Source organism: Perca fluviatilis, chromosome 12, assembly GCF_010015445.1.
Source record: "Perca fluviatilis chromosome 12, GENO_Pfluv_1.0, whole genome shotgun sequence".
NCBI lineage: Eukaryota > Metazoa > Chordata > Actinopteri > Perciformes > Percidae > Perca > Perca fluviatilis.
This window is the reverse complement of record NC_053123.1, coordinates 23,206,990-23,222,659: the sequence shown is the minus strand read 5'-3', so window position 1 is coordinate 23,222,659 and position 15,670 is coordinate 23,206,990. Positions and strand designations below refer to the sequence as shown.

Below are 15,670 nucleotides of genomic sequence, written 5' to 3'. Positions count from 1 at the left end.
GGGGATGTTGTGTTTTGTTAGAATATAAACTGGCCAAATGGTTTCTTGATCATCCAAAGAAGAGTTGCCCTTTTTGCCCGTCTCTGCATGATGCCCTGCGCTTCTTCCTCTGTTTAGAGATCCTCCTTCCTGTCTGTGGGGACACCTGTTGGTGCAGAGCAGCTCGGAAAAGCCAAGTTGTCCCATCAGACTGGCCTCCTTCACCACTAAAGTCACATGGTGAGCCTCTGTTCAACTCGGAGTGCTGCACATGTGTCTAATGACTTTCTGCAGCCTATTATGCTGTTCTACTGGCTCAATAGGGACAGTCAAAGCTGTTTTACAAAGGACAAAACTTACACAATTTAAATTCCATCTTCAACCCGTAAATGTTCTAATTAATCTGAAGAAAACACCCGATTATACACAGATAACCTTATTTAAATTTTAACATTTATTGATGGAGACAATAATTAGCATCGCACTTTAAATCAAGCTGTCAAACAGCTCTTTATTTGTATGTGTTTCAAGAATTTTGAATGCACTTCACATTCTGCAACTTTTTCTGCATTCATTTCAGATGGGATTAGAACACAACTTAGCTACAACAAATGACAAATGAATGAATCTTTAAAATATCAATGTTAAAGTGTTTCAAAGTTTGATCAAAATCATCTGCATAACCCGTGTTAATGACATAACCCCAAAATAAGATACAATATGATTGAAGCAATCAGTACAGGCTACTCACAGTCTACACATTCTGTAATTGACAAGGTCAAAGAAACATCTCTTTAACATATTATACCAAGTATCAAGTTGGAGATACGGCTTGTCCGACATCGATTTTTAAAGATCGGCAGAGCTTTGCAAAATGGCTCTAACCAAATAACGTTTCTCTATTCATTTAAAGAAAGTCATACGTATTATTGGTTTTGTCCACCAACCTCAGGGTACAATGGTAGATTGGGTGAAAACAAACAAACAAGCTGCATGTGAATTCCCGACAGAAAAAGTGAGCCAGGGGTGAGGGAAATATGTGGCCAAATGCCAAAGAGACAGCTTACTGTTCGGGTCTTTGGCTGGGCACAGGAGTGGTTTCGATCTTTTTGTCTGGCCTGGCCTGGCAAAGACCACAGACCTGCCCCAGACACAATAGATCATACAGTACTAGAGCGAGAGAGAGAGAGAGAGAGGGAGGGCGAGAGAGAGAGAGATAGATGAGTGGATGAGGTGGGGTAGGGGAGGTATGGTGCCTTTCATTACCATGGTCACCAATGGCACTATTAACCATTCAACACCCCCGCAATTATCCTCCCATCCACAGTCAGAGAGACAAAGCCTCGGTCCTGGTCTGCTGGAGCAACATGGCCACTAATCTGTTTCACTCGAAGATCACACCCACTTCACTGTCTCTGGAAGTCAGACGTTCACAAGCGCTCCGCAGAGCCCCATTGTACTTTTATTTCTGACAGCACGACAAACGACTTTACTGAACTTGTTTAGGAGTTCATTTTTATCAAAGAGAGGAAATGTTTTTTTTTTTCTTTAAATGCTGATAAAAAACAAACAAACTGTGAATCTAATCTAGAAACAATATAGCTGAACATCCAAGTTTAGCTCTTTGTGTTAAATGAGAGATCAGGTAATGAAAACTGCCGCAGCATGTGCATGTATGCAGTGTTTATTTTTTGTACAGGTCATGGTGTGTCTGACGCCACACGCCTTCTCCATCAAGACCACAGGCTCACAGCTGCCACAGGGCGAGCTGCATGTCTTTACTAAGGAGACCGACACAAAAAAAGCTAAATCGCGAGTTTACGCACTTCCATCTGTGTTTTTTTTTTAAAGCGAGAAAGACTTTGATGTTTGTGAGTCAGGCCCTGGGCAGGGGGCTGAGGCCTGACTGGAAGACTGGGGCCTAATGAATAGATCCACAACAGTGGCTTGTTGTGTTTGTTTACCCTTTCGCCCAGCTGCCTGGACCGTGGAGATGGGAGAGCATTCATCATGACCTAGGAGAGATGGGAGGCATGGGCACACACACGGGAGAATGACATGATGGCGCACACACACTGCAGAGTGTGCCAAGAAAGTGGCCACACAGGGCAGTAGTCGTCAACACTCCGTTGAGAGGCAGATATCTGCTGCTGCTACTCGCTATGTGCAGATTTCATATTGTCAGAATCATCCTCAACGAAACTGGACCATCGCAGCAAAAGTAAATCTTCACTGCAACTGCTACCACAAACAAAGTCATTTAATCAACATCTTTCAACAATTATTAAAAACTTAAATTAAAAATACAATTTCCACCATCCACTTATGTCAGGCAACATAGTTCACAAGGCTTTTTTCACAAGAAGTGCTATTTTTGTCATGAAACCTGCAACAGTTCCAGTTTCCTTCTCTTGTCAGGGTTTAGTTGTGCGGTTCCTCCCGTTTCTTCCCACCGGTCGTGTTATTTCTCTGGCACCACGACGGAGAGCGTTATGATGTTCTGTGCCTGCTTCACCGAGGGCATGTCAATCATGCTGCCGCGGAAGGTGAACGCACCCTGAACAGGTTTACAATAAGAGGCAAGAGCAGAAAGAGAAACATTAGACCAGACGTACGCAGTGAAATGCACTCCCTCAGATACAGATGCAGGAATGTACATTACTTTACAAAAAAGCATAACATGCCACTTTATGAGAGCCATTACAATACATATTTTGTGTGTATGGGGATGCAGCATAAAGTGTTTTTCAACCTCTTAATGCTGTTTTTAATCTGTAATAATTAATACTAAACAAAGTCATCGATTACAGCAAACAGAAGAAAATGTAGGAAGCAGCTTAAGCAGACATACACAAGTGAAACATTAAAAAGGAAATGTCTTTTGGTATAAAATATTACTTAAAAAAGAAAAGAAAACTCAAGTCAGAAAAATGCAGTCAATAGCTGGAGGTGAGAATTATGAAAAACAAGCACCTGTCGTGTTACACATACAAAGGGACTGACCTGACTGACACACACACACACACACACACACACACACACACACACACACACACACACACACACACACACACACACACACACACACACACACACACACACACACACACACACACACACACACACACACACACACACACACACGGGTAGGATATGAATCCCTCGGGCGATGCTTAGTAGGAGCAGCCCTGGCAGGGAGAGAGGTGTGGGCAGATTGTGTATTACCTCAGCAGATAGCCCACAGAGCTCAACACACAGGATCCAACCATGCACTAAATTAGGAACAATAATATTGTACACTTAATTGGTCCCAACCCCCCTCCCCACACCTCATCTCCTAGTCTCTGAGAGTCACCCAGGGGTGTACAGTATTCTCTGGAACTACAGAGGTGTGTGAGAGGGTACACAAAAGGATCAGTCAGAGTCTCAGAGCAGAGAAAGACTCCTGTCATCTCAACACAGTCACAGATATTGTGACATGTTGGAGACATACATTTCAGAAAGTTTTGTATAAAAGTATTCCCCTGGCTTATCCCCTCTTCTTAATTTTTTTTAAAGGATTTTTAAAAGTGTTTTGTGAAGTTAGAGTATCTTTTAAGTGATTTTAGAAAAAGGCATTTGTCTGTTTAAGAACTAAAAGGGACATTTAAATGAGGTTGAAGCCTGAAGCAAATTACTGGAGTATTTAGTACAACCAGAATAAATGCTAACAAACTACAGAAACTTTAAGAGAGTGCAGTGTGCCTTTTGAATCATCTGTTATTTTGCATTTGCATACAACCATCTGTCAAGTCATACATATTGACAAATAACTCCTTTTAAGTACACACTTTCAGGCTACACTCCTGAATTGTCTCAGCAATGAGCCATGGTTACCATATTTAGACCAAACCCTTTTAACATGAAAGAATATTTTTACTGTAAAAACACGTGATTTTACTTTTGGCAGAGGATGTTAACGTTACCTTTCCCTCCTTTTGGTGTTGGTCAAAAGCAGCAATGAGCTCTTTGGCCCACTGGACCCTCTCTTGACTGGGGGAGAACTCTTCCTGCACAGCCTGGATCTGCCCTGGGTGGATAACCTGCTTACCTGCGTACACACACACACACACACACACACACACACACACACACACACACACACACACACACACACACACACACACACACACACACACACACACACACACACACACACACACACACACACACACACACACACACACACAGTTAAATATTCTAATGATAACAGCAGGCTTGCTGTGGATTCAAATCAAATTAAATACAATAGCCATTTGTGCTAAAAAACAATGTTTGTATTTGTTGGAACAGAGCTGTCAATAACACAGTTTGTGCCAATTATCCTCCCTGATTATAACAAAAAATATATTTTTTTAATGGAAACTGTTAAGCAAACCACTGCATGGATAGAAACATAAGAAGTCTGAATATTGGGAGGGACTGCAGCTGGCACCGTTCCTGTGAGAGAGGAACCACAACGCAGAGAGGCAATGAGACAGGAGAAACATGAAATACACAAGACTAAATGTGTTTATGTGTCAGTATGGCACTTAGGTGAGTCAGAGGGCGAGCACAGGACCAGAAGACGCTGTGCCTCATGAAGGACATCAAGTGTCTCCCTTCTGCTTGCAGCCCTGCTGTCAAACAGAAACTTCGCCGAACACTTAATTAGACTCTGTTATGTGACGTCAAGAACAGAATACTGATGACGATAGAACGACCTGACAGAGCCTAAGTAGACATACAGTCAAGTGAATCATTACAAATTGCCATGTAGACCAAGTATTATATTTATAACCATGTTCAAACTAATTTTGTTTTCATGCATCCTTACTAAAAATATTCTGTAAGTAAATCTGAAGACATTTTATATTGCTTCTGTGCAATTTCTATAAATGTTCATCGTCAGTGGTTGCATACCTTTCAGAAATGACATCTATCCAACTGAAACACAAGCCTAACAAGGAGTTAAGGCTCTGTCTGACACAATCCCCCACCCTCCTGCTCCCGCTCCTTCTCAGTTAAATGTGGGCTAACGCCACAGACATAATCCCGTGTACATTTGCAGATCAAACTTGTAGTGATAAGTTAAGGTTATGAAATGTCTGGTGAGAACGACAGCTCAGCGGCAGCCAGCAGGAACTGGACACTTTAGGGCTTAGCTCTGTCGCTGACAACAAATCCTTCAAGGTGGCCGAGCGGGCGGGCTGCACGAGCGAAACATTTTGCCCAGAAGAGAGGAAGAGAGACGAGAAGGGGAGAGGAGGAGAGGACAGGAAAGGGGAGGAGAGAACCCACTCCCTTCATCCAGCTTCACTCACCCCAGTTAATCTCAGAAAAACACATACGGCATTTACACAATCAACACACTGTAGTTAAAGGCTTGAACAATTACCATTGACAAGATAATTAATTGACTTGCAACTTCTGATTAAACATTTGATTACACAACATTTGAGGTATATGTGCATACTACAAAAAAATGACATTTGGCACTTGTTAGTGCGTCACTGCGAATTAATGAATGTTTGTTTGTGTGAAGCAGAGAGACTATAACTGCACATTTTCTATTGGAGTCTCTGGACTAACAGCCTGAGGACTCCCCAGGGCCACGCTGGAGATGTGTACAAGTGTGTGTGTGTGAGAGATTTTGTGTATGTTTATTTGCTGGTGCCTGTGCATCACGTTGTCTGCAGTACTTACATGGATATAAATAAAAAGGATATTTTGGATCTCATACCAATAATGTGAATCTGTTTTGATGCAACCACCTCTCTGTGTGTGTGTGTGTGTGTGTGTGTGTGTGTGTGTGTGTGTGTGTGTGTGTGTGTGTGTGTGTGTGTGTGTGTGTGTGTGTGTGTGTGTGTGTGTGTGTGTGTGTGTGTGTGTTTGTGTGTGTGTGTGTGTTGCATTCTATGCCGATTGAGGCAAGACTAGACTGTACACCCTCCTCTGCCACCTGTTTTACTTCTGGGCTAAAGACAGGAGCATGTTTCCACACTGAAATTGGCACGCTTAAATATACTCAAAGAGGGTGTGTGAGGGTGTGTGTGTGTGTGTGTGTGTGTGTGTGTGTGTGTGTGTGTGTGTGTGTGTGTGTGTGTGTGTGTGTGTGTGTGTACGACAACAGGAGAATGACAGAGTGAAGAAACAGACAGGGTGACTCAGGTGCCCTCAGTTACAACCCATTGGTTCTCCTAAAAGGCATCATTCGTGCCCTCCAGCCAATCCAAGCCTGCCATGTGGTGCTGGCATCTCATTGGAGGATTGCTATTTAGCAAAGTGCTCTCAGGCGAATGATGGGCAGGGTCCCGCGGATGGAAGTGAAATGCAGTCCCTGAAATCAGAGTATTTTGTGTAACAGTTTTCTATTTCTGGGAGGCAAACACCTTTTGAAGGACCATTGAGCAACACAAAGTTTACTGCACATAAAACAAGGTGCTTATAAAGAAAAGATGAATGACAAAATGAATGACTCTCTTTCCCAACAGATTTGATACTTGTCAAGGTTTTGCAGAATTTTTCCTTGCCTGTCCTGTGCACCAATAAGAAGCACCGGGCGTTTGTGTTTCACCAGTATGTTCTGTGCTCAGTGCTAATGGGTGCTATATGCGTCTTAGGTACTGCCAAGGTCAATTACAGCACAGGTAGAGGCTCTTGGCTGCACCGTATTATTGCTTAAGCACACCCGGGCCAGTAATAGCTACTAACTAAGATTATACAGAGTGCCCATGGCTTGTAAGCCACTAATCCAGTGCTTTGAATGGTTCTGTTCCATATCAAATCTGACCATTTATTTCATTAACCGGCTGCTTCCATCATTAGCTTTTATACCTTCTGCCTCCTATAAACAACACCTCCAGCTTTCTTTTATGGATTACCCTTTTCTAAAAAAGTAATTCTGATTCAAACAATGAAATGTTAAATCGTTCAGTGAAACAGTATAAATCCTCTAAACAGGAAGAAATCTGCACAGCCATAGCTGAATAAACACACACACACACACACACACACACACACACACACACACACACACACACACACACACACACACACACACACACACACACACACACACACACACACACACACACACACACACACACACACACACACACACACACACACACAGCACCAGAGAATAGAGGTGGCAAATGAGGTCATCTGGAAAATAAGTCACTGTATAAGACAGCAAGAAGCTCTCCTACAAGATGATTTGATGATGTGAAGTGCAGGTAACATGCCTCTAGGCCAGTGCAACATGGAGAGTGTGCTCTGGGATTTATACAGAGCCAAAAAAGTGTCAAGTCCTTTTTTCATCCATTTCTTTCCAGTGTGAAAGCTGGCTTATTGCTGACGTTGTTCTGTTTCATTCACTGATCTCGCATTCGAAGAAAAACGATCCAAACATTACAACGTAATAAATTAAACATTATATTATGAGATTTGTTACTTTTTCTTTTTTTCCTCACACTTTATGTTGACCCAGATCACAGTGGGAAATGTGTCAGATTTTGAAATGAGCAGTCTTCAAGGGATGAAAATACTAGAATAAATATATTTGCTGCAGCAAAGGAAGAATGACTGGAATATCCACTTTGGAACAGCCTGTCCTGCCTTCTGTGGTCTCTTACATGCACTCTGCGGGACACACACACACACACACACACACACACACACACACACACACACACACACACACACAGACAGACACAGACACAGACACAGACACACATTCTGAAAGCGTTGCCTGGCTACAGACACACAGAGCGCTGTTAAAATAGATGCTACCGCTACTTTTACTCCCTTTTAATCATACTTGCACACACGCACATTTGCACAGGAGCAGGTACGCACCAAAGTGCACAGACACAAAACAATTCATGGCGGGCATTACAGAAATGTCAGAAAAGCATTTAAGGATGGCAGTGTTGTTCACTATTCACTTCAGCAGCAACTGTGCTGTTTTAAACCACATTTTATAACAATTATCAACCAACTCATAAATCCTATTTTCACTTGGACTGTAGGAAGAGCAAGACTGAGTAACAGAAGAATAGAAGGAGTGAAAAATGAAATGTTGAATTGCCTGAATGCAGCTTGCAACAGGAAGTTGAGGGAAGACTGTTATTGTGCCATATGGAAGAGGGAAGAATGTATGGGAAACACATAAAGCACAAAGTCAAAACGATGCGATGCAACTGCAGAAATCAGAGGTATTGGGGGTAGACAGACATGTTGAGCTTGAAATGACGTTAGTTAAATGGGGCAGGGGCAGATTTAAGACCCAGATAGGTCAGGAACTTTACCTGTAAAGCCCATGAGAGCTCCCTCTCTGGCCTGTCGCCTCAGCCCCTCCACATCTTTGTAGTCAATGTAGACCAGGTCAATAGCCTGCAGACCAAACGCTTTGGTGGTCACAACCACCTTCTGCCTTGCATAAAGGAGCTCCCTGGCATCTTTAGTCCGTGTGGCACCTTGAGAACAAAATATAGGTGTACATTCACATCATGTAGGTCAAAAAACAGGGATTGACCTCTGAGACCTGCTTTTACAGACAAGCATATTTTACAATACAATGTTCTCTGCCACAAATCCAGAAAGAAATAATGAGATAATAGCAGATTTGTGGACAAGAAATAGTGAGAAGGTTAAGCAGAAGGTGTAATAGCTACCTATGCTGGCACAGAAGTCATCAGAGCCAAACACTACGCCGTCATGGTGTAGACCGGCGCTGGGAGCAAGTCGACGGATTTCCTCACAAACCACCTGGAGAGAATATATATTAGTATAATACAGGCTGACTAAAGTGACACAGGTGTAAAAAGGGCGAGAAATGTTTGACATATTGGCACAAATGCTGCTGTGTAAATCTAATTATAGTCCAATATTCCAAAAGTAGTTAAAACAATTCTGGATTTAGTAGTTTCTTTTGCAGCCCAAAACTGGCATGTTCACACAACAATTCATCAACACCAAATCCAAGTAATCCTTATTAGTTATTATTTTTTTCTTTATAAAATCACATTGAAAAAAAAAGTACCTGTTCTGAAAAATGTCAAGTACAAGACAATACAATAAGACAAGACTACTGGCCACAATTATTATTGAATGGGGAGGACAAAATCTGGAATATGATTGTCTGTGGTGAAACAATAAGAATGTGTCTCCTGGCTTTTGTTGGCCTCCAAATTAATTCCACCACTAGCTGTGTCACAGCAATTTTTTTTTCATGCTTGTAACCTGGGGTTCAGTCTGGGCAAAGATACAGGGTGTTCTCAAGAAAGCACACAGAGGCACCCCCTGCCATCAAAACACACACACACTGACAACCACAGTCACAGAATAAGGATGGGAAACTAAAAGACAAATCAAAAGAAGGAAGGACAGCTTGTTTCTCCCCAAATGCCCAAAACCATGCCCTTTTCCCCATGTAGCTGAAGGTCGTGCTGTACTATAACAGGAACTGCTTTGATGCTTGCCAAAATGTCATTAAGAACTTTTTTCAATATGATGATATTAAAACAGTTCCAATTAAAAAATGTCAGCGTGTCTGGAGAGGGATAGAGAGACACACACACACGCAGACAGACAGAGAAAAAGGACACAAAAAAAGGCTAATTTTGAGAGACTGTCCAAAAGCTTTGAAACCCTTTCATTTTGGACACGTGGAGTGCTCCGCTCGCTGATGCAGTCTTTAATCTAAAGTGAACAATGGACAAACAGCAAAATGTCTTACGCAGGCAGTTTTGGGGGATTTGTTTGTAATTTACCTTAAAATTAAGCAGGCCCACAGCGGTTTCCACAAAGGTGACCAGACGAATGGGTTCTGTCAGTGCCCGCCCTTTCAAGTTGTGCTGAAACCTGTCAACAAACTAAGCACACAGGGACAATCTTATGCACAACTCATTAACAACACCCACAGTATCTGTAAATAGAAAACAATGAAGCTCCAAACAATCACAATAAATTAATTTGTTCTTGCTACTAACTAAAGTCATTATCGCCACATTCATGACATGTCTGTGCTTTGGTGGTGCAGCTGCTGTTCTCTACAGCATTTGCTGTTTTGAAAATACTTTTCAGACTTATGATCAGGATTGAATCCATTTGTTATATTGTGTATAATATGCACAGATCTTTAAATGAAAATTCTGTTACTGTATTTTTGTTCAAGTCAAGTCTGCTCCTCTGTAGAAATTGTGGTCAAATGCAGCTGCCGCCCTCAGTGGACTTATCAATGCATTATTAGTTATATGAATGAGAAAAACAGGAAACTCACACGGAGATACTGCGCTACTGAGTCAAGAGTGAATTTAAAAATTGGGAGAAGAAAATGTTAAGCAGTAAAAATACATAAATGATATGACACATCTTTCAAAATCCACTGTGGGGTAAGAGACTGAGGAGAGAAAAGAAATCTTAAGGTGCAAAAACTCACTTTTAGTATGAATCTTGACACCTTTATTATCTGCACTGTTCTCATTTCAGTCCTTACTCAAAAACACATCTATGTGGGTTCAAATAGCGGCGAGAGAGCGAGCACAGGAGATCAGCAACAAAAGCGGGTGAAATGAAATATTTTACAATATCACCAGGGTTCCCCCTTCGTCTGAAGTCTTCTGCTCTACCTTCTTTCACAGGATCCACACTACAGCATGTGCTCCCCTGAGAGAGTATGCACATGTAAATGCACACATGCACGCACGAGCACATGCATACACAGGGCAAACCAAAGAAGAAACAAAATGCAGAAAAGGAGAGAAGAAACAAGATTTGGGATGTCTTTGAGTGTGTTTTACTCCTACATTATTCTGTTTTGTGTCCCCCCTCCATGGCAGGGAACAGGGAGACTTGAGCAACAATCAGACTGTGATGTGACACTTTGCTGAGGCCTTTATTCTGCACGACTCCTGCTAATATGCAAGCTCACCTAAGTAAGGCTTTAAAACCAAGTTTAATTCTTTGAAGACCAAAGCATTTACATTTTTTCCAACAGACCAGTTCACAGCTAGCCCTGGACTGCCAGTGGGGTAGCCCAAATTCCAAAATCTATCATCTGGAAACACACAAAAGCCCCCTCCGTCAGATATTTCCTTTCAAAGCCAGTCAAAAAAAAAAGGGGAAGAAAAGAAGAGGGCGCAAAAACTCTGAGCAGAAATGTCTAACTCCATGTCCCCCCTTCCTCTCCTTTTTCTCGCTCCCTCTTTGACACACCAGGAAAAAGACAGATATAAATAACCTCAGGTATAGCACTGCTATTTTTCTAAATGAAGAGCAAAACAACCCCTGTGCTCGCACTCACCACTCTTGTTCTCAAAACTGAAAGAGTGGGCCTCCATTGAAGGATTTCATAAAAAATAGGGGCAATTTTAATCATCTCTCCATTCAATCTCAGTTGGATAAATCATATCTAAGAGATTTGCATAAATACAAACCATCAAAGACTTTTCATCTTCAAAGAGGGTTTCAAGACCCAATAGGCTTTGTACTGTAATCATCTGAGGTCACAACCCTGTGGGAGCAGGGCTGCTATGGCAACATAAAAACTAACGCTGGGGGCTTAGCATAATATCCCCCCCTCCTTCGCAAACACAGGAAGGGGTGGGGGGGGGGTCCGATCAGGGAGTGTGAAAAGAGGGTGTAGATAAACCTATTTCTGTGACAGAGGAAAGTAGATAGATATGGCCTGTTGTGGGGAAACCTAGCTGATATTACACACAGAGATTACCACTACGACACTGTGCCACGCAAACTCTAACAAGGCCGCGGCGAGCAGAGCAGGCTGTTTGGATTCCGCTGAAGGAAAACAAATGACAGCTCAATGCGACACCGCTGGCTAAAGAGCCTCCTAGCCTCTCTGATTACAGTTTCTGTCCTGCTGTATTCTCCTCTTCAGCTATTATACACTTTTGAGGGCCTGATTTACACTGCATAAGAGGTACTAGTGCTTGTTGATTGTTCCTGTAGAGCATATACAGCAACCATTAGCTGCCAATGGCTCTCAAAACTAGGACCCTTTAAGATGTTATTCACTACGGAATAAAAAAAAAAAGTAAATGAAAGAAAAAAGAAGAAATAACACCTCTTCTTGCCATTGAAAGCCACGCTACAAACAAGCCCTCTGACAATTTCACCACCCAATCATGAAAAGAGAACGAGGGAGGGATGGAGCTAGAGAAAGGAGGCTATAGTGGGACAAGTTTCAATTAATTTTCTTCAAAAGGGGGCCAGATTAAATGTTTCCGGCCTGCTGAAGTGTTCATTTCACAGAGGGGAAGCGGAGAAAGGGATGAGGGGAGGGGACAGGAGGAGGAGTAGAGGAGGAGGAGCGGGACAGGGTGCGATTCTTTCGGTCCCAGTGCACACCAAATAGTGTGGTGGGCAAAGAATGCACACGGCTCCGAATCTGTGTGAGAATTGTCCTCAGACAAAGGAGGGAGTTCCGCCTGTTATAGCCCAATAAGGCCTGTCAGTCACACAAGGGCTGGGGGAGAGGAGAAAGGCAGAGCTAAAGATTTCCACACAAAGAGAAACAAGCAAGTCCATCTTTTAGCGACAAATCAGTCTGGAGGTTCCTGTGCTAATATCAATAAAAAAAGGGAGAAAAATAAACAAGTGACGGATTTACTGCGCTGCCTTACAAGAGAGGAGAAAATCAGACATATGCTTACAACACAGACGTATGAATGCGCACACAGAAAAGCATGTGTAAAGAAGACACAGAAAGTTTGAGGGACAAGATTAAATGAGCATACATGAATGAATTAATGTCCCATCCAGAGCTACAGACTTGACGGTTTCAGGAGCACACATGCACCTGCTGACAAACACACTGTAAATCCAACGTGCAAACAGATTTACAGTGCACTCAGTGTTTTTGTAACAAAGCTCTAGTATGATGAAAAAAAAAAAAAAAAACATAAGCAGGCAATTACTTAATCACTTTATAGCTCTCAATGGACTGACTGTGATTTTCAGCATAATCATTTTAATAATAACAGTGGATGATTTTCAAAAAGAAAAAACGGAAAATTAATGCAGAATAAAATTGACTTAAGTGAGGAAAAGTAGCAAAGGGAGAAACGGCTGAGCTTAGGGAGAGAATTAGTGAACACCTGTCAGCAATTATACTTGGAAGAAAGAAAGGGCAGCAGGAAATAGATGTGTTCTAATTAAAACCACTAGTTAAAAACTTCCTGCTCCTGCCCCAAGACCATGTATAAGTGTATATAGATGTGTGTGTGCATAGGTGTGTGTGTGAGCAGGCGTAGTAACACAGTAACACTCTCTTTTCTAAAATAATCTAAATGTTTCCTCTTGTGTTATCACCAGAACATAGTTTTGAATGTGTGTAGCTTGACACAATTATAAAAACTTTAACAATGCTCAGGTAAACTGCTTGAGTGTATGCAAAGAGAGAGAAAAAGTAAAATAAAACGTATTTAGCTAAAAGTACTTCAATACAGCACCTCTGAACTGTATTCAGACACAAACAGTGAAAGGGGCAGACAGTAACCTGGTTTCTCCTGTTAAGTGAACCATATGGAGCTGATCAGAAAGGCTTGCATTAATGATGTCACTGTCTCCTGACCTTTTGGGACCTGACATCCGTACAGCGCCCCTTTATAGAAAGCCAGAGGGATGGCCAAGCCCAGACAAACACCTCTTGACTAGAGCACACGCCCAGTTAGTATAGACACATTGCAATTTATAAAAACAACAATTGGGAACAATATTAGTGGGCAATGCACTGCAAATTGTTTTAACAGTTTGTGAGCAATTATCAATAACCATTGTAAGAATGCAAAAGCTTGTAATATTTTACATCAAATCTCGTCTATCAGGTTGTGATACATGTATGAAGACTTTTAGTCAGAGACGTGACAGGAGACCTTTAAGTACCAAGTCTAAGGCAACTGGATTTGCATTCTCACTTGCTTTTGAATTTGCAAAACAAACTGATATATACTTTCAAAATTCACAGCAGTTTGTGATCTTCCTCATACACAACTGACAAGATAGCCTTTCGACTTAAAGGAGAAATCCGGTGCAAAATGAACCTAGGGGTTAATAACACATGATTACCGAGTCGACCGTTCTCTGGGATGTTTACATGCTAATCCAATGTGACCAGTTTTAGCCCAAACTGCTAATTAGCTTATAATGCTAGTTGTCGGGGCACGAGGAAAGTAAAAAAAAAAAAAAAAAAGAATTCTATACCACTAACAAGGCTCAAAATCGCACCACACTTCCACAGTAGTATAATGAGGGTCCCTACATGTAAACCGAAGCATTGAGAACTTTGTGTACAGACAGTTTATTATTAAGATAGTTTATAAAGACAACAAGTAACATAGCTCAAGCATGGCGTTCGTCGTTCGACTGGTCGTGACTTCTTTTTACTTTCCTCGTGCCCCGACGACTAGCGTTCTAAGCTAATTAGCGGTTTGGGCTAAAACTGGTCACATTTGATTAGCATGAAAACATATCCCATAGAATTTTTTTTATTGATCCTTTCGGAAATTTATCTTGCTCATCAGATAGACAGACAACAGACCATAAACAACGGACAACAACAAGACCACCAACCAGAAAGTCAAAATACTCTCAACAAAAGAGCGATACAAAAGGACCATCATGTCTTTTTCTACTCTGAACTGTCTCAGCTTCCGCATAAAATACAGTCGCTGCAGACCCTTTTTATAGATGGCATCAGTGTTGGTGTTCCATGATAGCTTAGCATCTATTATTGTTTCTAAGTATTTATACTCCTCTACCACTTCAATCCCTTGCCCCTCTATAGTCATCTGCTGGTGGGTCGAGCCCCCACTTCTAAAGTCAAATATCATTTCTTTAGTTTTGTTTGTGTTTAGCAGAAGACAACTGGACCTGCACCATTCAATAAACTGATCTACCCAAGCCTGGTAGCTGGTTTCATCGTTGTCCCGTATCAAACCTACGATCGCTGTATCATCAGCAAATTTGATTGTAACATGTTCCTGTGTGTTGCTTCTGCATTCATTTGTGTACAGGGTAAATAAGACTGGGGAGATTGTACTTCCTTGTGGAGACCCCGTGTTTGTAATAATGGGAGAAGACACTGCTTCATTTGACTCGGTAATCATGTGTTATTAACCCCTAGGTTCATTTTGCACCGGATTTCTCCTTTAATATTCAAGAATATTCAAAGGACTGCATGAATAACGGAATTCATGCACATGCATGTTTGCGGCATATTTTTTTATTCATCATACCTGTCTGGCTGAGTGCTTTAAGTTTGATTAAATTAATTCTTAGCCACAACGGACACTGTTCAAGGCAGTTTCCAGTAAGTTCAGCAGTGGCAAAAGGCACTGTTGTGTTGTTACAGAGAGCTATCGTACTTCTGAAGCTAATCTGAAGAAATGTCATCTGTTTCTTGAGCAGCGGCCAAGAAAAACACTCCGTCTGTCCCTGAGTCCTGCCACAGGGATCGATTCCCACTTTTACTGGGAAATGGAAAAGTTTGTTATGATTGCTTTGAAGATTCCCGTGGTTTCCTCTTACTTCATGAGTTTGAGCAAGAGCTCCACTGTGTTTTTTAAAAGACAACCAGAGGTGAAAGAGAGAAAAGTCAAGGATATTTTTAGGGCTTGTTTAGTTTTTTACATGTATTGCAACTTTGTGT

The 15,670-nt window shown here is 41.7% G+C and overlaps 1 protein-coding gene across 1 annotated transcript in view; it reads right to left on the bottom strand.

Moving 5' to 3' along the window:
* Positions 1-418: 418 nt before the first annotated feature.
* Positions 419-15,670, bottom strand: part of clybl (citrate lyase beta like) — a 62,277-nt gene continuing 47,025 nt past the window's right edge. The window contains exons 4-8 of the mRNA XM_039818761.1: positions 9,774-9,875; positions 8,676-8,769; positions 8,310-8,477; positions 3,945-4,069; positions 419-2,536 (exon numbers count right to left, since the gene is read on the bottom strand). Coding sequence (XP_039674695.1) covers positions 2,441-2,536; positions 3,945-4,069; positions 8,310-8,477; positions 8,676-8,769; positions 9,774-9,875 — 585 coding nt within the window. The 3' untranslated portion in view covers positions 419-2,440. The remainder of the gene's footprint in view (positions 2,537-3,944; positions 4,070-8,309; positions 8,478-8,675; positions 8,770-9,773; positions 9,876-15,670) is intronic.